This window comes from Pinus tabuliformis, chromosome 1_1, assembly GCF_031772625.1.
Source record: "Pinus tabuliformis cultivar Carrire ecotype Pingquan chromosome 1_1, CPIR1, whole genome shotgun sequence".
In the NCBI taxonomy this organism is placed as follows: domain Eukaryota; kingdom Viridiplantae; phylum Streptophyta; class Pinopsida; order Pinales; family Pinaceae; genus Pinus; species Pinus tabuliformis.
In genome coordinates this window covers 278,471,802-278,494,298 of record NC_142297.1, presented here as the reverse complement: position 1 = coordinate 278,494,298, position 22,497 = coordinate 278,471,802, and the positions used below count along the sequence as shown (strand labels likewise).

Sequence of the window (22,497 nt, the reverse complement as noted above, 5' to 3'; positions counted from 1 at the left end):
TATGAATTTTCTATGTTTTCATATTTGTTGAATGTATTGTGAGTTTACAACACTTGCCCGTAATGATGAAATTTGAAGGGAAAAGTTTATTTTTATGTTGAAAGGTATATTTTCATCTAATCTTTTCATCACAAAATAATTCAAAAAACAATTATACTTCAATTGAAAAGTTAAATACCTTTCATTAAAAAATTGTTAAACAAAATGTTGATTTTTTTCAAATTTTACAGTGTTCCACTTATAAGATAGGTTTGAACTCCATGGAAGTCTAATATGGGTTTAATTTTTATCAATTCATATATAAATTGTGGTTTAGTGGTTGGGATGAGGTTTTTTCATGGAAACAGCCTAGGTTTAAACCTCAATAGAACTATTGTGTGTGAGAGAGAGGGAAGGTGTTTGACTTCCTAAAGTTGGTTTCTTTCCATAAAAGGGACTTAACACATTTCTAACAATCTAAATTAATAAGTGGAAATTAATAAGATACTTTGTTATCATTTTATAAAAAATGTCCAAGCCAAAAATCTATAATCAATCTTATTCCTCAAATGAAACATGCTGGGAAATCTCATGGAGGGATGGAGGAGAGATGGAGGATGGTGATGGAGACGAGGGCACCTGACAAGGGTTTTAGTGTAATAGCATGGTAATTCTTTTTTACTCCAACCCTACCCTCGATGGTACCTTTTGTGCTGGTGACTTTACTCATTACCCGTTACCCTACCTACTCTCCTGCATAGACCTGTTTCAATTGTGATACAACCTTGCAGATGCAGTTATCTTCCCCCTCCACCAACAAGGGTTTACCCTTCGTTTTCTTGTTCTCCCACTTCTGCCCCCAGTCACTAGCGACAGGCTCTCCAAGGACTCTGCAAGCAGCTGGCGCAGGAATATAGTGACTGTTATGGACGAGCCGTGGACTATTTGGAGGACCCTTTGGAGGGAATCCCCTTTTGGTCCCATCCCCAGAAAATTCTCGTAGGCAATTACCCTTTTGACAACGCGCTCTCGGATGCCATAGCTTCTCTGCCCTCGATATCAGTTCCTTCGAACTCAATGGCCACACTCCTGGAAGCCACCCCCTCACTGTCGAACCTCACTTCTTAGCCGTTGTCACCATCTACCCTAACTTTTGTGGACCACTCTCTGGATCCTACCTTGGAAAATCTCTTGGTGGGCATCGCACCATTTCCACTCTCCGCTAGCGCCCGTGTCCCTTCTGTCGCTCATTCCAGTGAGTCCATGCCTTCCACTTCGGAACGACAACCTGTGTTGCCCTCCATGATCCCCCCATCTGGTAATTTCACAGGGATCTCGCCCATTTCTAGAGTTTTCTCCGTGGAGCCTCCTCAGGACCCTCCTAATTTTGGGGCTTATCCTGCTCTGAGCGAACCTCTACAGCCCACAGATGAAGACATGTCGTGGTTGACTAAAAGACAGCGATGCCTGAAACCCAAAGCTTCTAAGGCTTTTCTAAGGCTGGGGGAGGACATTCAGTTGAGTGATACTATGGAGATTGTTGATAGGGTCTTGGTTGGCAGAGTCAGGGGGAGGAACTACAGTGCAGCTAGGCTGAAGTAGTGGACATCGGAGGTTTGGGGACAGCATCTGGCTGATCCTCCTTTCATCCAGACTTTTGTTAGGGGATGGTTTGCCCTCCGTTTCGCAAGGGCCGAACACACGAATTGGGTCCTCTCTACGGTTTGGCACATAGAACAGGCTCCGGTGCTCCTACGCAGATGGACGCCCCTATTTGACCCAGAATGCGAGAAGCTAAATGCTGGTCCCCTCTGGGTCCATCTCCCAGGGCTACCTTTACTGAAGATGTTTTCAGGAGACTTGGGAATGTCCTGGGCTCATACCTGGATCATGACAAATCCTACCTTACGACAGGTATGATGGCCTACGCAAGGGTATTAGTACATTTGGATACCAGTGATGGCTTGCAAGAATACATATCAATTTAGTGCAGAAATTTTTCTTGGAGATAGACATTGGATTATGAAGGGGTACCTTTCAGGTGTAGACATTTTCATAAGGCCGAGCATCTATTTAAGGATTGGCCACTCAATAATAAGGCAATATCAGGGAAAGAGGCAAGGGAAATCCCATCTAAGTCAGCACAGGAATAGTAGGAATGACCTCCCATTGAAGACCCAAGGATATAAGCAGATCTGGTGGATGTAGGAAAGACACCCTCCAGAGAGGTCCCGAAGAAACGCGGCAAACCACCTCTTCAACCACCCTCTCCTCCACTCACAATGGATAGAGTGACTGCCGGGGTAGCATCATCATCGGTTAAGAATTTAACCTCCTCTTACCCCTCTCATACATCTTCTATTGTTGATGACTTGGCATTTCCTCCATTTGGCATCGAACATGGGACTACTGGAGTATCTCTTCCCCCCGCCCCTTATCCTGGCCCCCTTTCCCCCCCTCAGCCACATTCTCCATCACCCCCTCTTCTATCCTGGAGTCCCTTCCACTGTATTCCCATGTTCCTGAAGATGGGCCTCCCTCCCTGAGATACCAGATTAGGTCTAAGGCCAAAAAACAGTAGGACGACCACATTGGTCTTGACCTAGTACTCTCCCCTGCTCCCCCTAAACTCCCTCGAGGACGCCCCTCTTCCCTCTCCAAAGCACAGAGTATGGTTGGAGACGAAATCGCTTCTGGTAGGCAATCTACCATCCTAAGGGCTCTTAGAGCATGAGGCCCATTACCTAAGCCCCCCTCATGAAGATTGTATCATTCAATTGCAGAGGGTTAGCTAGGCCCGATAAAAAACTAGCTCTTCGAAGACTACTATCTACCTCTCCTATTGATGTTATTTTCCTCTAGGAAATCCTTAGCTCTACTAAAGCTATCTCTCTATTATTGCAATCGATGCTCCCAGGCTGGTCCTTTATTGGCCTTGATGCAAGTGGTCGTTCGGGAGGCATTACCCTGGGGTTCAACTTGTGCATTACCAATATCTGCAACTGCTGGGGGGGGGGGGTTATCTTGGGGCGGACATGTTCTTGGCTGACCTAGGGATGGAGATACAGGCTATTAATGTCTATGGGATGTGCCAACATAGGCCTGAATTTTGGGACCACCTTGTTAACTCTGAACTCTATCAAAAGGATTTTCTAATCATGGGAGGGGATTTAAACTTCTCCATAGGACATGCGGAATCATGGGGATGGAGAGCACAAATTGATCCCCTTTCAGTCTATTTTGAGAATGTATTGGGAGCCCACAATCTGATGGATATCCCCATCACAAAGATGCAACCCACATGGCAGAACAATAGAAAAAGGGAAGACATTCTAGCTCGTAGACTTGATAGATTTCTTATTAAGGAAGGCCTTCTCAATCAGAGTCTATTTCATAGGCAATGGTTGGGATCAGGGGGCATCTTTGATCACCAACCTATCTATATGGAAATCGACGGGGGGCAGGGGAAACCTAAGGGTCCCTTCAAGTTCTGTGCCACATCGCTAAAGGACCCTTCGTACGCTTGTATGGTCAAAGATTTATGGAAGGCACACCCTCCTGCTGTAGCAGGTCACATTGCGGTAGGGTTTGCCCAAAACCTTAACGAGTTCAAGAGACTCTCCAAAATTAGGGCTCACAACAAGAGGAGGCGGGATGATCAAACCCTCGGAGAGGCTGAAACGGAAATTGCGGACTTTGAGAATAACTTGGGAGGGGTGTACATCTCCACTGAACACAAGAATAGAATCTCATCTCTATATGCTGCTAGAGGGAAAATCTTAAAGGATCGCGAAGAATCATGGAGGCTGAGAAGTAGAGCAATCTGGATGCTTGAGGGAGATGATAAAACTAAGTTTTATCATAAATTCACAAATGGGAGGAAGGCAATCAACACCATCTAGTAGCTTTGAATGAACAGGGACACCCTGTAAACACTTTCCCCCAGTGAGCAACATTTGCATCCTCTCACTTCAAGCAAATATACAGAGCACCCCCCACAGTGAACCTTGTTGAAATAATACAAGTGGCACGACTATTCCCATGTTTTGTGGATTAGGAGGAAGGTAGGGAACTAACTAAGGAAGTCACCTCACGAGAGCTGGAAGCCACCCTCAAATGGTTCAAGAAAGATAAGAGTCTTGGGCCGGACAGTTGGACGATGGAATTCTACTTAGCATTTTTTGAGATTCTAGGCTCATACCTCCTCAAGGTAGTGGAAGACTCCAGAGTTAATGGTAAGATGTATGAACCCTTGAATGCTACTTTTGCTGCTCTCATCCCCAAGACTGACAATTCAAACTCCTTCGACGACTACAAACTGATCTCTCTTTGTAACTGCATCTATAATATCATGGCTAAAATCATTGCCAACTGCTTAAGGCATTTCTATCCACCCACATCTCATAGGAGAAATTTTCCTTTCTTCAAGATTGACAAATCCATGAAGCGATGGGAACAACCCAAGAAGTTATGCACTCACTGCATTACAAGAAAATCAAAGGTATGATCCTCAAGGTCGACCTCTCTAAGGCATTTGAAAGAGTTTGTTCGTTGTATATTGGAATGCTTTTAACCCACCTTGGGTTCCCATTTGTCTTCATTGAATGGATTATGGGTTGTATCACTAACACTCCATTCAGTGTTTTGGTTAATGGCGCGACCTCTCCTCTCTTTTATTCTGAAAGAGGTCTTCGACAGGGCTGTCCACTCTCACTACTTTTATTCCTCCTAATAGTGGAGGAGCTCAGTATACTCATCAAATCAGAGGCCAGAAGGGGAAAAATGCAAGGTATAAAAGTCACAGAAGACTACATCTTAACACACCTATTATTCATGGATGATGTCTTAATTCTACTCAATGGAGGTATAGGGGACTTGACCATCATAAAGAAAATTTAATCCCTATTTCAGTGGCTACAGGCATGATGGTCAAATGCAGTAAATCCACCTTGACAATGGTTGGATGCACCCAACATGAGATCTACTTTTCCCTACAAAGATTTCAATTCACTCTGCTGAAACTTGAAGATGGGTTAAGATACCTTGGATATAAGCTGAAGCCTCTGGGATACAAAATAGCATAGTGGACGTGGCTTATAGCGAAGATGGAGAGAAGACTCAATACCTGATACTACAAATATCTATCCGAGGTAGGTAGACTTATCCTCATCAAGACCATTCTGGAGGCTACACTGGTCTATTGGATGTCCTTGGCATGGATCCCCAGAGGTATATTCTCAAGGATACAAACATGTTGTTGTAGATTCCTTTGGAAGGGAAATCAGACATGAATAACTTATGCTTGGGTCAAATGGGATGCACTCAACCTTCCAAAGAAATGGGGTGGATGGGGCATCAAGAAATTGGAAGACTTTTCCTCAGCCCTGGCAAAAAAACTTGGATGGAAACTTATATCGTCTAATAGCTTATGGACCAAGGTGGCGGTCTCCAAATACATTGCCCCTCTCAATGTGATGGATTGGTTAAGGCAGCCACACAGATACTCCTCTAGGATGTCGATTATATGGAAGGCTGTTCTTAAATCCTTGGACATCATCAAAGCTGGCATCACATGGAAAATTCAATCTGGTTCGACTGTTAGGATAGGACAGGACCCCTGGATCGGTTGTGGGGATGCCCACAGACTACCTATTGATATTAGGAATCATCTCAGTACAATGAATATCACTCATATCAATCACATAGGAGATTATGAGCACTCCACCCTTTTCTAGCAAGCTTGGAAATTGACCCACAACTTAAATATTCCTCAGCAGTGGGCGCAGATCTGGAAGGACTACATTGGGGCTCTCACTGCTGCCCACATCTGATTAGGGGATGGCGAAGACGAGATCATCTGGGCACTATCCAAATTTCGGTCTTCCACACCCAAGGAGGGCTACTTGGTATTAGCTGATGCTCGAAAACCACAAGTCATTAAACATTGGTGGAGGCACTTGTGGAAGCTCAAATCACCCCCAAGGTGCAAACTTCTCATGTGGACCATCCTCAACAATAAAATCCCCAGGGGGACAACCTCCTCAAGCGAGCCCAAAATGGTCCATTTTGGTGCTTTCTTTGCAAGAGCAGTGATGAATCTGTCTCGCATCTGTTCATAGATTGCACAGCTACTCATGAACTCTGGCAGACAATTACTACAACAGTCTCTACACAGATCAGGTGGCAGGGCTCTAATCTTGTGGAGGCCTAGACAAACTGGTGGACAAGGGTTGTCCCGCCTAAACTTCGCAACCTCCCGCTTCTCATTAGCTGGGCCATTTGGATTGCATGCAACAGACTCATATTCTTGAACGCTTCCCCTCACTAGCCTTCAATTGTTGCCTGGATCTTGTCTGATTATACTCTTATCCCGGAAGATGATAATCCCCCACGGCCTGGCACTCTTATACCTCCGCGCGGGAGGGGAGGTGTGGGGGTGGGAGCCATCCTGTATCTCTCTGACCTCCATCTTTTCAATATACAAATGGGCCTAGGAGGAGGCTCGAACAACTTTGCTGAACTATCCACTGCTAAATTCCTTATTCAATTTGCATTGGAAAAACATTGTAGAGCATTGCAATTGTTTGGGGATTCACAAGTTGTATGTGACTGGCTTAACAAAAAAACAAGATGTTATACTTACACATTGAGACATATCTTGGATGAGGCTCTTCGACTTTCTTCACATTTTGATTTTTTCATATGCCATCACATTTTCAGGGAAAGGAACACAACTTCAAGTCGATTATTCAAAGAGGATGCGAACAGGCCTTCTGACACTTGGATGATCCAGGAACAGAGGGAAGGGGTCCATTATCAGTATTATCATAGGCCCTTCATGGAAATAGCTTCTTAGTAGGCTCATTGGGAGCCTGGAAACTGGGTTTTTCTCATGCTTTTACAGTCTCCATATGTAAATATACATATAGAACTCTACTGTAGTTTACTCGAACATATTTTTTTATTGAAAAAACAATATGAATTTTTTTTTTTTGAAACTGGGCCTCCCTGCGTGGACTCAAGGCACCAAATTTTGAACTGATACAGGTGAACAATATTCATTTTGACAAGCCATGCCTCACATATAGTATATGCATTATTCATATACAACATGTAATTTTCTTACATAATGAAAATTACAATTTTTCCAAGGAGAAAAAAAACATGCTGGGAAAAGTGTGTGAGACAATGTGTTTCACCTCCTAAAATTAGTTTTCTTCCATAAAACATAATTCGAACATCTCTAACAATCTAAATTTATATGTAGAAATTAATCAAATATTTTAATTTTTACTATCATTTTATAATAAAAGCCAACTCAAAAATTTATAATCTTCAACAAATAAAAAATATTTAAAACATTTTTTTTTTAAATATTTGTTTACACATTAATTAAAAATGTTATTTTTTACTAATTATAAGTTTTAACATATGATTTGAGGACATTAAACACATGCTCCATAATCAAAGGTTTTGTCTAGATAATCTAGATTCATGTTTGGACTAACTTGAGGGCTTTCTTGAGAGTGATTATGCTTCTGGCGACCTCACGAATCCTTTGGGTTCTGGTGCTTAGGCACTATCTGCAAATATCCACTTTTGATCATGATTAGATATTGTAGGCTTTCACGTCCTTTTGCAGTTAATTTTGGTATGTGGCGAGTAAGTTTGGATTATAATGTGGAGATTTGTTTCTCTGATATGCTTTTTGAACATGGTTGTGTATTTGATGATATTGTTAGTGGCTCTATGTGGTTATGGATGAGTCTATGTTCTTATGGTCAGTTATGAGTTTGGGAGGCAAGGTTATGGTTCTCTCTTATGTATTTTGATATGGATGGAGGCTAATTGCTATTATATTTGGCTTCGTACATAGATGGTTGGCTCTCTGTTCATGTTGGTTGCTATGGGTTCTAAATTACTTAGTGGATGGTGTATTCTTGCTTATTAGTACTGGTTTCATGTGAATTATGTTGTCTCCCATCAGGGGGATTGTAGGTTATGTTTTTATTTGGGTTATGATCTTAGATGGTGATGATATATGCTCTTGGTGGCGTGCTCAACATTGGTTAACTGAAGATTATGCTTTATTATGTTGATTTCAGTTCAATATGTTTGCTTCAACTCTATGGTTTATAACTTAGTGATCATAGAAGATATGTCTTTTGTGAGCCCGATTTCATTCTTCTACTTATGTCTATATGGTGATAATGGGTTGGTGGTGTTATGCTTTGTTGATATGGATTGAGCATTTTTCTCTATGTTCTATGTGGTATTTTGTTTTCTAGGTTATTTCAATTTTATGATATATAATGGTAGGTGAGATCTGAAACATAAAACTCTGTAGTCTTGTTTTGTTAATAAAATACAAATATTCTAATTTACAATAAGAGACCAACTGTGTTCTTTTTCATTATCCAAATAATTTTGTATTATTATTTGCTTATGTCTAAGATTGAGATATCTTAAGTAAGATGATTAAGAAAATTTAACATTAAAAATTTGAAGATGATAGTGAATTCTTTGAAAGCTCAATTTTGATTGAATAATATAAATTATCATTTAATTAATGTGTTTTCATTCAAATAATGAAATATTTTAGATATGATTAAGAAATATGAACACTAAAAGTTGAATTTACTTAGTGATTTAATATTTAGTTGAATTTACTTAATATATAAATATTAAAGTAGAAATCTTATTTTATCTTTAAAATAAAATAGGTAAAACATAATGGATAGCATAAATAATTATTAAAGAAAACTATACCACTTAAAAATGATTTGTCAAGTGACTTTCACTTTTATCAAATATCTTTGAAAATTAAATTATTAATATATTTACTTAAAAAAAAAACATTCTTATATTCTTTATATAAAGAAAAAACTTTGATTTCAAGCTTTAGTGATTCATCTTATTCTTGAGATTGTTTTTCCGGATTAATCACATAATCAATTTCGTTCAAAATGATCTCAAAAATAAATAAATTTAATTTAAAGATTTTTTTACTAAAAAAATATTATATTTTGTATCAATGTTAAGTAAATACAAACATTTACACATGCTAAGAAAAAAATGTCATTGACTAAACATGCTACAATTTTTAAGTTTTTGGTCAGAGTATGGCTAATTGTTTTTGGCCAAATAGTAATTTTTGTTGTTTAAAATAAGTTTTTGACTACATATATAGATTCAACACCTTGAAAAAACCATATCCACAGTGCTTTTGTTTTGGAGGTTCTTGTTGTTTATTGTATCCTCTTGGCAATAAAAACTCTTGCAAATCCTAGGTTCTTAATGGCATGTTGTATTCTTTTATGGTTATGTGCACTTAATGGATGCTTCTACTCTTGTTTGTATGGAGTAATGATATTTTTTTAAAGACGTTGATTACAATTGTTTGGATAAGGATTTTACATTCCTGTTGTATATTATTTTTCTGTTCACAACCCTTGAACAAGTGTTATGTGGTTTCAATTGTCACGGATTTCTAATTTAGTTGGTTTTATGTTTTGATGGTATAGATAGATTGAGATTTCATGTAGCTTTGATTTACTGAACATAATGAGAATATTTTTTCTATAATGTCTATTTGATATGGGTGATACTAGTTTCATAGGTTCATTTGTATTTCTAACTAGAAATGATATTGATGCTTTAATGTCTATTTGATATGGGTGATACTGGTTTTATGGGTTCGTTTGTATTTTTTAAAGATCTAGAAATGATATTGATGTAATCTTCCATTTTGATAATGAATACAAAACACAATAATTTACACAAAAAAAGCACCTTGAAAACCCTTTAAGGTATTTGAATTATGGAGAGTTTATAAGCAAAATTTATAATTCCAAAATTTAGATAAATTAAATTAGAAAATATGCCCAAAATTTTTTCAAAACTTAAAAAAAAATTAATATTTTTTCATAATTTTAAAAATAAAATTTTAACCTTTAAAATACTAAAAACAAATAAAAATACAATATTAAAATATTTATTAAACCCATCATAGGCAAAATATATTGTAATTACACTTGGTCAAATAAATTTGATTTTTTTTTCTAAATTTGACTAATTCTATTAATGTAACAAAAGTAGTACAAGGAGGCACCGATCTCTACAGAGTAAGTCCCAAATTATGCCATGTTTAACAAAAAAAGACTGAAAGGAGACTGCCCGCACTGGGGAAACCAGTCCAAAACTATAAGAGTTTGCTGCCCACGCAGGGTTAACAGCCTGTAGTGCCAGAGTGTAACATTTTTTTGAACAATCATCAAAATTAACAACATTGCATAAAAAAACACCAGAATAAACCCATAGTATTTGGAGCCAGGAACCTAGAACCTGAAAAACTTTGACCAGCTAGGTTTCGTTAGGAGGAGGCTCTTCCACTATCAGACAAATGTATGCCTCCATGTCATCTTCTGCATCATGTTTATCTCTTGGAGTTTCTTCCATGTTCTTGAAGTGGCTTGGATTGGTGCGTCCCTAAGCTGCTTCTGTGCGTCCCTGAGCTGCTTTGCTGCTTCTGTGCGTCCTTGAGCTACTTCTAGGGGCTTTTCTCTTGCTGGTGGTGGTCTGCGCTTGAGTATTGCAAGTTGGGTCTTCAAAGTTTTGTGGCTCCTCTCTAAATGCCACCGAGATAGTCACTATTATGCAGGGATGTTCCAGTCTACAACGAAATTGAAATTGTGCAGAATGACTAGGTTGCAAAGATGATACAGAGGCAACAGGAGGCTGGGGAGCAGCGTCAACAGGCCGAGGACCTGCAGTCTGAGCCTACCCCCGACCGTTGCAAGTGGCTGGGTAGCGTCCAAAGAAATGAGCCATCGAAGGGGAGGATGAGTTAGAAGGGGATGGGTCAGAGAGAGACAAGGGGGGGGGGTGAATTACTCTTCCTCTGCTACTGCCCCTCCTGCAGCGCATTCGATGACGCAGACGAGGCATGCTCACCTGGGCAAAATTGAGCGAACGAGGACGAGAAGGAGCAGTGCCAAAGAATGAGTGGTCAATGGGAACAGAAGGACCTGTCATCAGTAGTTCAAAACCGAGATTCAAGACCGAAGAACCAGTCTGTATGCAGCATACAAGACTTTGCGAGAAATGTGCACCATCCACCATCTCAATGCAGCACAGAATTTGGCAGCGTCTCCCCGTTGTCATGCACGAGCTCAGCTTTGCAGTAGCAGGGAGACAATTGCAGTTCAGAGGAGGCGGAGCAGGGGGGAGACGGTCTGAAGAGGCCATATTAAAAACCAGATTGATGAAGCCTCGACCCGCGCAGTGCATTAATATGCCATTAATTTTGGCGGTGACCTTCTGGGTGGAAGCGTGGGTGGCCTCCCCACTTGCCAACCTAAGGTCGCTGCATAGTACCAGCGTGCCTAAACACCTGCATCCAGGAAAATAAATTTGATTTTTTAATTATTCGATTGAAATAAAATATTTGAACTATAATTTTATAAAAATTCTAAAATAAATAGAGATTAAGTATTTAATAATTCAAAAAATATATTTAATTTTTTTAATTATATTCTTAATTTTGATTAAGTAAAAATATTGATATGACTAATTTTCTCATCTTTATGTATATAGCACTTGTTTAAACAAAGGTATCCACTATTGAAATATGTGATATCTACTCCATCCGTGTGGGACCCACTAAAGGTAAAGGTAGATGGTTGTGAGGTGCTTGATAAAATACAATTTTTAAATGAAATTTCAAACCACTACCCTTGTCATTTTCCTTCCACTTTCTAGAAATAATGAACATAAAGAGAAGAATTTATCAAACTAATCAACTTATAACATTTAGAAAAGAATTTATCGAACACACCTCCTGTGTAAATTATGACATGTCTTTATGTCAAACTATACCAATGGTCATCCATGATATCTTGACTACAAGAAGAAAAGGTAGGTTCGTGTAGACGGACCAACCTACAGGTGGTGTATACTAAAATGAAAAGGTAAATAAAGTATACCATTCATTAAAAAAATGTTAATTAAAATGTTGATTTTTCAAATTTTACCGTGTTTAGTTTTTAAGATAGGTTTGAACTACTTAAAGTTTAATATGGATTTATTTTTTTATCAATTCATCTATGGATTTATTTTTTATCAATTCATTTAATTTTTGTTTAGGGGTTGGGATGAGATTTCTCAATAGACACAATTTAGGTTTAAATTTCAGTGAAACCATTATTTGCGTAGGAAGGTGTTTGATTTTTTAAAATTATATATATATATATATATATATATATATATATCACATTTTTTTATATATATCACATTTTTTCTTTAACATTTTAAATTGATAAATAAATATTAATAAAATACTATATTATCAGTTTATCACAAAACCTAATTCAAAAATTTATAATCAATCCCTAACCAATAAATTGTATTTGGAAAAGTGTTTCACCTCCTAAAATTAGTTTTCTTCCCTAAGAGAATTCACTCCTACTTTATTCTTTATTATCATTTTATTAAAAATTCAAACCAAAAATTATAATCTTCAATTCGTAAAATATATTTAAAAGTTAATTAATTTAAAAAATAATGGTTTACCCACAATAAATAAATAAAATGTTATTTTTATTATTTATAATACATAACCTATGATAAATATGGGGAAGCTCAACATACTCATTTTTATCTTCAAATAATTTTGTATTATTATTCTTTTATGTCTAAAGAGTGAAATATCTTATGTAAATTTTTGAAAATGACAGTGAATTCTTTCATGGATTGGTTTTGATTTAATAATTTGTATTATTTTTTAAGTATATTTTTTAATTGAAAGAATGAAATATTTTTGTGTGATGGGTGGTATTACTAATGTTAATGGAGACTCTTTATGAGATGTGCTGGATCAAACATGTTATGGCGTGGCAGAAAATTGGTGGAGGATGTTGGAAGATGTAGTACAAGTCTAGTGGATTTAAATGAAGGCTTCTGTATTTGGGGTGGTGAGGGTACCTAACTTGTGGAAAGTAGGTGAGGTTGTATGCTCACCTTTCTTCTCCTTGGCTTGGGTGGCGTCACTGTTATTTGTGGTTTTGTGGAGTGTGGGTGAAGTTAGTTTATCTCAGGAGTTCGGCTCTATGATATGAATTGTGTCTGCGGTGGCTAGGGTGCTACGGAGGAACATGTTCTGCCATGTTAGAGGATGTTTCCTTTTAGGTGGACCTTCTTGTTTGGTTTGCATGGCATAAAGTGCTGACACTCCTTGGCCTCCTTTTGGAGTTTTGGTCGCATAGATGATGACTCTCTATGGTCTTATGGCTCAATCTTGGTATTTTTTCGTTGCACTTTTTGATTATGGCATGAAGGTGATATTGATTGGGAGGGTATCATGGCCAATTTTGGATCTTTCCCTTTCTGCAGGCTTGATGGATATTTTGGAAATTGTGGCATGCACTCATGGGTTGTTTAGTTATTGGCTCTTTTTGTTTTGCTGGCAGTTTGTTGTTGCTCTTGTATCTGGTAATTCCTTCTTCAGGTCTTTGAGACCTTAGGTAGTTGGCATGATCACTGCCGGATTTGGTACATACTTGTTGTGTTTATATTTGCCTTGCCAATGGTTGGCTTCTGGTGGCGTGGTCGACTGAAAATGATAATGGTCTAATTTTAGCTAATGTTGTCCTTTAGGGTGTTAATGGTTCTTCTTTTTATGATGGTGTTTGTATTGATAATTTGTATGTGTGATGTACCTCCTTTTTTATTAATAGAAAGCTTCTTGTCATAGTTTAAAAAAAATGAAATATTTTAAGTATGATGAAGAAACTTAAACATTAAAAATTTAAAGATAATATAAAACATTTTGAAACTATGGTTTTAACTTAATTATTTAAAATGAATAATATTGATGAACAAGTGTGTTTACCTTAATTTAGTTGTAACTATTCATTTACATGTTAGTGATTTCATATTTAATTGGAATTTAATCATATAATTACTAGAGTAGAAACATTACTTTATCTTTCAAATATAATAATTTACATGTTAGTGATTTAACAATTAATTAGAATTTAATAATATAATTACTAAAGTAGAAATATTACTTTATCTTTCAAATATAATAAATAAAATATAATAGATAGTAAAAATAATTATTAAGAAAAAATATATCACTTAAAATGATTTATAAGAAATATTTTTTACTTTTACTAAATACCTTTACATATTAGATTATTAACATATTTTTATACATAAAAACATAAATAATAAATTTAACATTTTAAAAAAATTATATTTATTAAAAATATATATATTTTAAATTCAGGGAAATACAAACAAACACTTACACATGCCAAAGTAAAAATAATAATTAATATGTATATATTTTTTTTGCTAATTTCACATTGAAGTTTTAGCACTTAAAATCCCAAAAACATTAAGTCTCATCCTACAAATAAGTGTCCCATCAAAATACTTATTAAAACAGTTGTTTTCAACTTTATATCAATCCATGGGAGTTGTTCTCCATAATATGAGAAAAAAGAGTTTCGCAAACCAAGAAAATCCAACTTTTGAAATATGTGGTGTCTACTCAATCCAGGGCGGGATCCACTAAACGTGGTCAATGCACTGAAGATAAACCCTGAGTGAGAATGCTTAATGCACTAAAATGAAATTCCAACCACTTCCCTTGTCGTTTTCCTTTCCACTTTCTCAAAACAATAAGATTAAGAAAATAATTCCAATACACATCTAAAATGAAATTTCAAACGCCCGGTCATTTCCTTCCACTTTCTCAAAATAATCAAGATTAAGAAAATAAATTCTCAAAATAATCAATTTTAGAATTTATCAAGAATAACGTTTCATGTGAAATTATGACACGCCATTACGTCGTACCATGCCAGTGGTAGTCAGGTTCGTGCAGACCAAACCATAGGTCATGTGCACTCAATGCGGAAATTGCTGGCGCGCGTCACTTTCATCGCATCGTTTATATAATAAATTGAAAAAATTAAAGGAAAGATGTCATAAATTTCGTTCAATGTAAAGGGTGGACTACGTTTGCTGAGAAACCCTAGAAGCCTACCGGATTTCAGAGCGGTTTTGTTCTACCTAGTATTTTGAGAGACAGAGAGCGACCTAGGCCGAGTGAACTAGTGGTAACTTGGGGTCATCCGCTGGAAGACAGCGCAAGAAAGGCCAAGTGAAGTAGTGGTAACTTGGGTCATCTTCTTGTAGCCATTTTGCTCCTCAGAACAGCTAGACGATCTTGTAATTTCAATTTGTGAATATGGTATGGCATCCTCATCCACCTCTTATGCCAACGAAAACTACAATGTTTTTGATATTTTTATTAATCATCACGGTCCAGATTGCAAGAAACCCTTTGCCACTGATCTCTACAATCGCCTTTGCAAACACGGTCTCAGACCATTTTTGGACATTGAAGAATTGCGAGAGGTGTTAAGCTCCATTAATTTTTTTACCAACTGCTGCCTTAATTTCTGGAAACCAACTGTAGTAATTTCCTTAAATTAAGGAAATCAACTGCAGTTAATTAATTTTCTTGTTGGGAGCTTCTGAAGTGGTCCATTACTCCATCTGGAGTTCTCTACCTTGATCTGTGGAACACCTGACACATAGCCATCAGAAGCTTGATGGAAGCTTGGCTATAAATTTATCTGTTTGGTCCCCAAGCTTGCATCTCAATCCTCTTCAGTTTTACACCATCAAGTTGAGAGAGCAGAGTCTGGAAGTGCCTTCAGATTTTCTGTAGTGATTTTTCCTGTCTCCATTAAGTTTCACAACTTGATGAATAGGAGCGCTCTCTGTTTGGGTATTCATCTCTTCTCATAACAGTCCTATGATGTTTCCCCGAAGTCTCTGCTGCATATGCACTTGATTTCATGTTTATGGTAAGTTCAAAAGGCTCACACGAGCGGCATGGATGAAATTTGGACTTTTTAGAGTCTGTTTGATGCATGACCGGAGCGCCATTTCTATTTTGAACGCACAGGGAGACTCTGTTCCCACAAGGCTCTGTTTTGCATAAAGGGTTTGATCGAGTGTACAACTGGTGCAAACTCATCTGCTGGTGGAGGCTCACATAATCCAAAATTATCACTGGTATTCAAAGTTTATTATCAATGGCGGGAGGTAATTTATTTATTCTGGGCATTAAACCTTCATTTTTTATTCTTTAAAGAATTTAATTCCGCATGTAAAAAATCGTATTTCTGCTTGCATTTTTACTGGGCATAAAAGTTTATTGCAGTTTTTACGATTCTTTAAAGTTCTAATTCCGCATATAAAATCGTTGTTATATGTTTTTTCATTTGGTATCAGAGCGGCTATTTATCTCTGCCTTGGTGTGTAGCCCTCGATAGTAAGTTTGGGATAGGTTATGGTTATAACCATATACTTATATATCCATCACATAATTTAAACCTTTACCACATATGTTGCCATGGGATAAGGTTTATGGGCCCCTTTCTTTTTGGTTTATGTGCGGTGTGGGTTGGCACCATATATGGTGTATACATATATATACCCTTTAACCATATTCGTTGAACCAATTTTTATGGGATATTTTTAATAAAATAATTTTTTAATTAGTGCATATTTTAATTCTCGCATTAGTTTTCTTGGTCTTCATGAAGTTTTTGTGGACTAAGAACAATACGTTTCCCCAAAATATCAACTATTTTAATTATATGGTTTTCATTAAAAAGGAATTTAAGGTTTATTTATTTTAGAAAGAAATTCCTGCTGTCATTTGAAGTAATACTAATATTTATCGCAGTTTTTACTCATATAGTTTTCTTGTATGAAGTTTATTTAAAATGTCATTTTGACATATTCATTTTACTAAACATTTTTTTTTTTTTTACTCTGGTTAGAGAAATGTTTATAATTTTATAAGAATTTTTTTTTAAGAGTTTGATTAGTGCGGTAATTGTTTCCTTTCCAAATATATATATATATTTTTGTTTATCCAATTTATAAGAAATAATGTCTAGTGATCCATATAATTTTTAATTAGTTAGAGAATAGCCACAGCATCTTTAATTAAATAAAATTATATATTATGATCGGTTAGGATCACATAAGGATTTTTTAGACATTAAATTGTAATTAATTAGGATAAAATTTCATAACCTACCCACAGGAGTTATGAATTAATAAGTTTTATCATAAAGTTCAAAACTATGAATAATTGAATCTGTTTGAATTAAAAATTTGGCCCACAGGCAATTTTTATGTCGATAGATTCAATTTTTGAGAATTATTTACATTGGTAAAACATGAAATTTTATTTAGGCCTCAATATTTAACATAAGCATGTGATCTTTAATTTTGATGCAGATGTACAACCTGCAAATTTCTCTGAAATTCGTTGTAATATCCCTGAACTTAAGGGAGATAACTATAAGGTTTGGAAGGAGAGGATTCTCCTTCATTTGGGGTGGATGGACATAGATTATACTATTAGGAAAGATGAACCACCGACACTCACTAATACTAGCACTGCAGCGGACATCACGCTCTATGAACGATGGGAGCGATCCAATCGTCTAAGCATGATGTTCATTAAGACTAAAATTTCAGCTGGTATTCGTGGTTCCGTTGATCAGCATGAAAAGGTCCGAGACTTGTTGAAGGCCATTGATGAACAATTCGTCACTTCAGACAAGGCACTAGAAAGCACCCTAATCATGAAGTTCTCATCCCTAAGGCTCACCAGTGTGAAAGGTGTGCGCGAGCACATCATGCAGATGAGGGACACTGTGGCTCAATTGAAGAAACTCGAGGTTGATATATCGGAGTCCTTCCTAGTGCACTACATCCTGAACACCCTTCCGCACCAATATGGACCTTTCAAAATCTCATACAACACACATAAGGATAAATGGTCAATTAATGAACTCATGACCATATGTGTTCAAGAGGAAGAGAGACTGGTGATGGAACTGGGAGAGAGTGCAATGCTGGCAACGCGTGGAAAGGGCAAATCTCAAGCCAATCGGAAAGGGAAAGGTAAAGTACCTCCCCAAGCCGATATCAAAAAGGATTCCAAGTGTTTCTTCTGTAAAAAGAAGGGACACATGAAGAAGGAATGCACCAAATTTCAGAAATGGCTTGCGGACAAAGGTAATTTAATCTCATTTGTTTGTTATGAATCTAATATGGTTAACGTCAATATTAACACATGGTGGATTGATTCTGGATCAACAATTCACATTTCGAATTCCTTGCAGGGTTTGCAAAACCTAAGGAAACTAGTGGGAAGTGAGCAAAGCATCTTATCAGGAAACAAGATGGGCTCGCATGTGGAAGCTATAGGAACATGTTATTTAACTTTAAGTAGTGGCTTTGTTTTAGAATTAGAAAAGACCTTTTATGTTCCAAGTTTTTTTAGAAACTTGATTTCAGTTTCAAGGCTTGTACCTTTTGGATATTCCTTAAACTTTTCAGAAAAATCTTTCAGTCTATTCTATAAATCTGATTATGTTGGGAATGGTATTTTGTCTAATGGTATTTACTACATTAATTTACAAAACAATGTCACTTATGATTCAATGCATGTTCACACTTGCACTAAAAGATCTGTTATTAATGAAGATTCCTCTAAATTATGGCACTGGAGACTAGGTCATATCTCCATAGAAAGAATTAAAAGATTGGTAAATGAAGGGGTACTTAATACTCTGAATTTTACTGATTTTGAGACTTGTGTGGACTGCATGTTAGGATATTCCGACACATAGGAAATAGTTAAGTACAACTTGGTCTAGTGTAGAGTTAGGTAAAGTGTGTTTCTTTACCATTGTACATTTTGTAACTTACAATCCGACGGTCACGATATGTAGTGATCCGACGGTTCATTCTCTCCTCGGTATTACTGACACTTGATTCGTGGCTTGACACCTGATTGGTCCATGAATTCTATTTAAAGCGCATGGAGGGTCATTTGTAGAGTAATCCGTGCATGAGAGAAACATACGTAAATTTTCATTCTTTTATTAATAAATTGCCTGAAGTGGCCGCGTTGGCTCAGGCCGTGGACTGTTTCCCTCTTTGAGGGTTTTAACCACGTCAAAATACTGGTGTATTGATCTGCGATCTGGTTGTGAGCGGTGTCCTTTTGGTGTTCTGTCTGAGGAACTTACCCTGTAAATTCCTACATGGTATCAGAGCTATTTGAGGGCTGCGTCCGTTGGTGATCCAAATCTGAAGCCGGTAGAACTGCATCTGACTGCCATTTCCTAAATCTGCTGTTTCTGACTTCTTTCGGGCCAAGAGGACTGCTCTGTTGTGTTGGGAGCATCTGTTTCAGTGAGGAACCCCTTTCGTTTCACGCGAAAAGGTTTCTGGTAGCCCTTGCTGCGTCATTTTTAAGATCTGGAGGTATACAGTGTTTATTTGTAGTTTATTGTTATTTTCTCTCTGTTTATTTCGGTTTCGGTTTATTTAGCCTTTTTATTACCGGATCTATACCTTTCATTTCTGCGTATACTCTTTGCTCTGCGACTTTGTGCAATCTGGGCAAATCAGAAAGAGAAAGGAAGGATTTTTCTCATGCGTATGCTCTTTTCCCTGTGCCTTAGGGTGATCTCGGAAAATCAGAAATATTGAGGAAAATATTTAGTTTCCGGCCAAAGCTAACGTTGAGCCGCAAGGTTCATTTTTGAAAATATTTAGTTTTTCGGTTAAAGCTAACTTCGAGCCATAAGGTTCGTTTTCTTTGCATGTCCGTGTTGGGTTTTGTGTTTTTTGTTTTGTAGGGAAAAAGAGCTTTCTCAAAGCAAGCACGCAACCCAAAGCCCCCCCCCCCTCTCTCTCTCTCTCTCAAATTTTTTGTCTCTCTCTCTCTCTCTCTCTCTCAAATTTTTTGTATAGATCAGTTGGTTCAAAGCTATTTTAAGAGAGTAGAGGTCTTGGGTTCAAGTCTCCATTTTGTGGGGGCGGACTTTTTCATTTCCGCACATTCCCGCACTTCGTCAGCAACTTCAACAACTGTTTTTCAAAAAGCCATAACTTCTTCATCCGGAAGCCGTTTTCAGAGCCGTTTTTTTTAAACCAGCCTAATTTTTCGAGATCTATCCATTGGAACACTTATTTTCAGCATCTTTAGCTTCAGTTTCCATTAAAATGGAAAGTCAATACCAAGTTACCCTTGACAGCACCAACTACTTCCAATGGTTGGCTTACATTGAGGATTTACTTAGAAGTAAAGGTCTCTACAAAATAGCCTCAGGCCAAGAAAAGAAACCGAAGGATGAAGATAAGGCTGCTAAATGGGAAAATAGGCAATATCAAGCACGTGGATTGATAGGGATGTCTATTTCTCTAGATCTTAGATTCCATATTGCAGAAATTGATACTCCTGATGAAGCAATTAAACAAATCAATAAAGTTTTTGGGATTAAAAATGAAATTAGAGCCCATCAACTTGAAAACGAGTTGCTTACATTAGACCCTAATAATTTTTCTTGCATTGAAGATTTCTTGTCCAAGTTCAAGACCCTTAGATATCTTTTGGAAGGTGTTAAAGTTAAGAAAGAAGATAGTAACCTTATCTATTCCATTCTTACAAAGTTGGGACCAGCCTACTCTGTGTTTGTTTCCACCTTCCATTCCACAAGAGAAGCCTTCATTTCTCAAGGAACAGACTACAAGCCCCCTTCGTTTGACTCTTTTTGTGATTCTTTAATAAGAGAACAAGAAAAACTCTTACACCTTGGTCTTCTTAATCTTGGAAACTCTTCCAAGAAAGCGTTAGCCGCCCAACAACAACTAAATTCAAAAAATCCTAAGAAGTCATATCCTAAAAAGAATGGTCCTAAACCAAACAAGGGTCCTAAGCAATTTCAGCCCCAAAATGAAAAATCATTTCAACAAAATGATAAGACAAATAAAAACAAAGGGAAGAAGACTGATAGACATTGCAATTTTTGTAATCGAGATGGGCACTTAGAATCAAAATGCTTTAACAAGATGGAAGCCTTGGAAGCATCAATGAAGAAGCATAACATCCATTTGGGGCAATCTTCAACTTCAACTTCATCTTCAGGAATGGCACTTTCTGCTTGTGGTTGTCAAGCATCTCGGTCTGGCTATGCATTAAATGTATCTTCTTCTTCTCATTCTCATGAGTGGCTCATTGATTCTGGAGCTTCTTATCACATGACCAAAAACAAAGCCATGTTTTCTTCTTTAAATGATTGTAACACCAAAATTATATATGTTGGTGATGATAGATCTCTTAATGTTGTAGGGACTGGAACTGTTCATCTAGACAATGGTCAGTTTAATGATGTATTATGTGTTCCAACCTTATCCTGCAACCTTCTATCTGTATATCAGATAACTCATTCAGGTGAAGGTAAAATCGTTGAATTTTCACCTCATGATGTTGTAATCAAGGACTTAAGAGATCCTAAACAGATTTTGGCTACTGGCATTGCTGATGACTCTACAAGGTTGTATAAGTTTCACAACTTTGGGTCATCAAATCTTCCCTTAGTATTTGTTGCTCATAACGATGAAGTGAGCAAACTTTGGCATGAGCGATTTGGTCACTTAAACTATCGCTCCCTTCAGCATCTATGTAAAGAAAATATGGTGACAGGTCTTCCTATGGTATCTTGCAGAGATGGTGTTTGTTCCGGATGTGTACTTGGAAAACATCATTGGGACAGTTTTGAAAAACGTGCCTCCTGGCACGCCTCAGCCCCTTTACAGCTTGTCCATAGTGATTTATGTGGTCCACTTCCAGTTGTGTCATTCTTTGGCTGCAAGTATTTCTTAACTTTCATTGATGATTTCTCCAGATGCACTTGGGTATACTTCTTAAAACTCAAGAGTGAAGTATTTAACACTTTTTTGGCCTTCAACGCCTTTGTTGAAAAACAATCTGGACATCAAATTCTTAAGTTAAGATCTGATAATGGCGGAGAATATGTTAAAAACACATTCATCAACTATTGCACTGAGAATGGAATTCAAATGCAACATATTGTTCCATATACTCCACAACAAAATGGTGTAGCTGAAAGGAAGAATCGCACCTTAAAGGAAATGGCTAATTGTATGCTACAATCTAAAGGACTTGGTCTTAGTTTTTGCGCAGAAGCAATTAACTGTGCAAATTACATAATAAATCGCACTCCTACTAAAGCGTTAAAGAATATCACTCCAGAAGAAGCATGGAGCTCAATCAAACCAGATGTAAGTCACTTTCGTGTTTTTGGAAGTGAAGCGTGGGCCCATATTCCAGATGAAAAGCATAAAGCTTTAGAACCTAAGAGTGAAAAATGTACTTTTGTTGGATATTCTGAAGATGTCAAAGGCTATAGAATTATTCCATTTAAGTCCAAAAATGTTATCATTAGAAGAGATGTAAAATTTGATGAAAATATATCGGCCTGCGAGCCTAGTCCCGCGGATGTGCCACCTCTCCCTATCTCTTCTACCTTTGAAAACATTTCTTCTTCAGATGATGAAAGTGAGGATGACAATCCTCCCCCACCATCTCAAGATCCTCCTTCA

At 37.2% G+C, this 22,497-nt stretch overlaps 1 protein-coding gene across 1 annotated transcript in view; it reads left to right on the top strand.

The window, feature by feature from the left end:
- Nucleotides 1-1,763: 1,763 nt before the first annotated feature.
- LOC149212618 (disease resistance protein RPV1-like) overlaps nucleotides 1,764-22,497 on the top strand; it is a 27,951-nt gene continuing 7,217 nt past the window's right edge. The window contains exon 1 of the mRNA XM_089388754.1: nucleotides 1,764-1,893. Coding sequence (XP_089244880.1) covers nucleotides 1,764-1,893 — 130 coding nt within the window. The remainder of the gene's footprint in view (nucleotides 1,894-22,497) is intronic.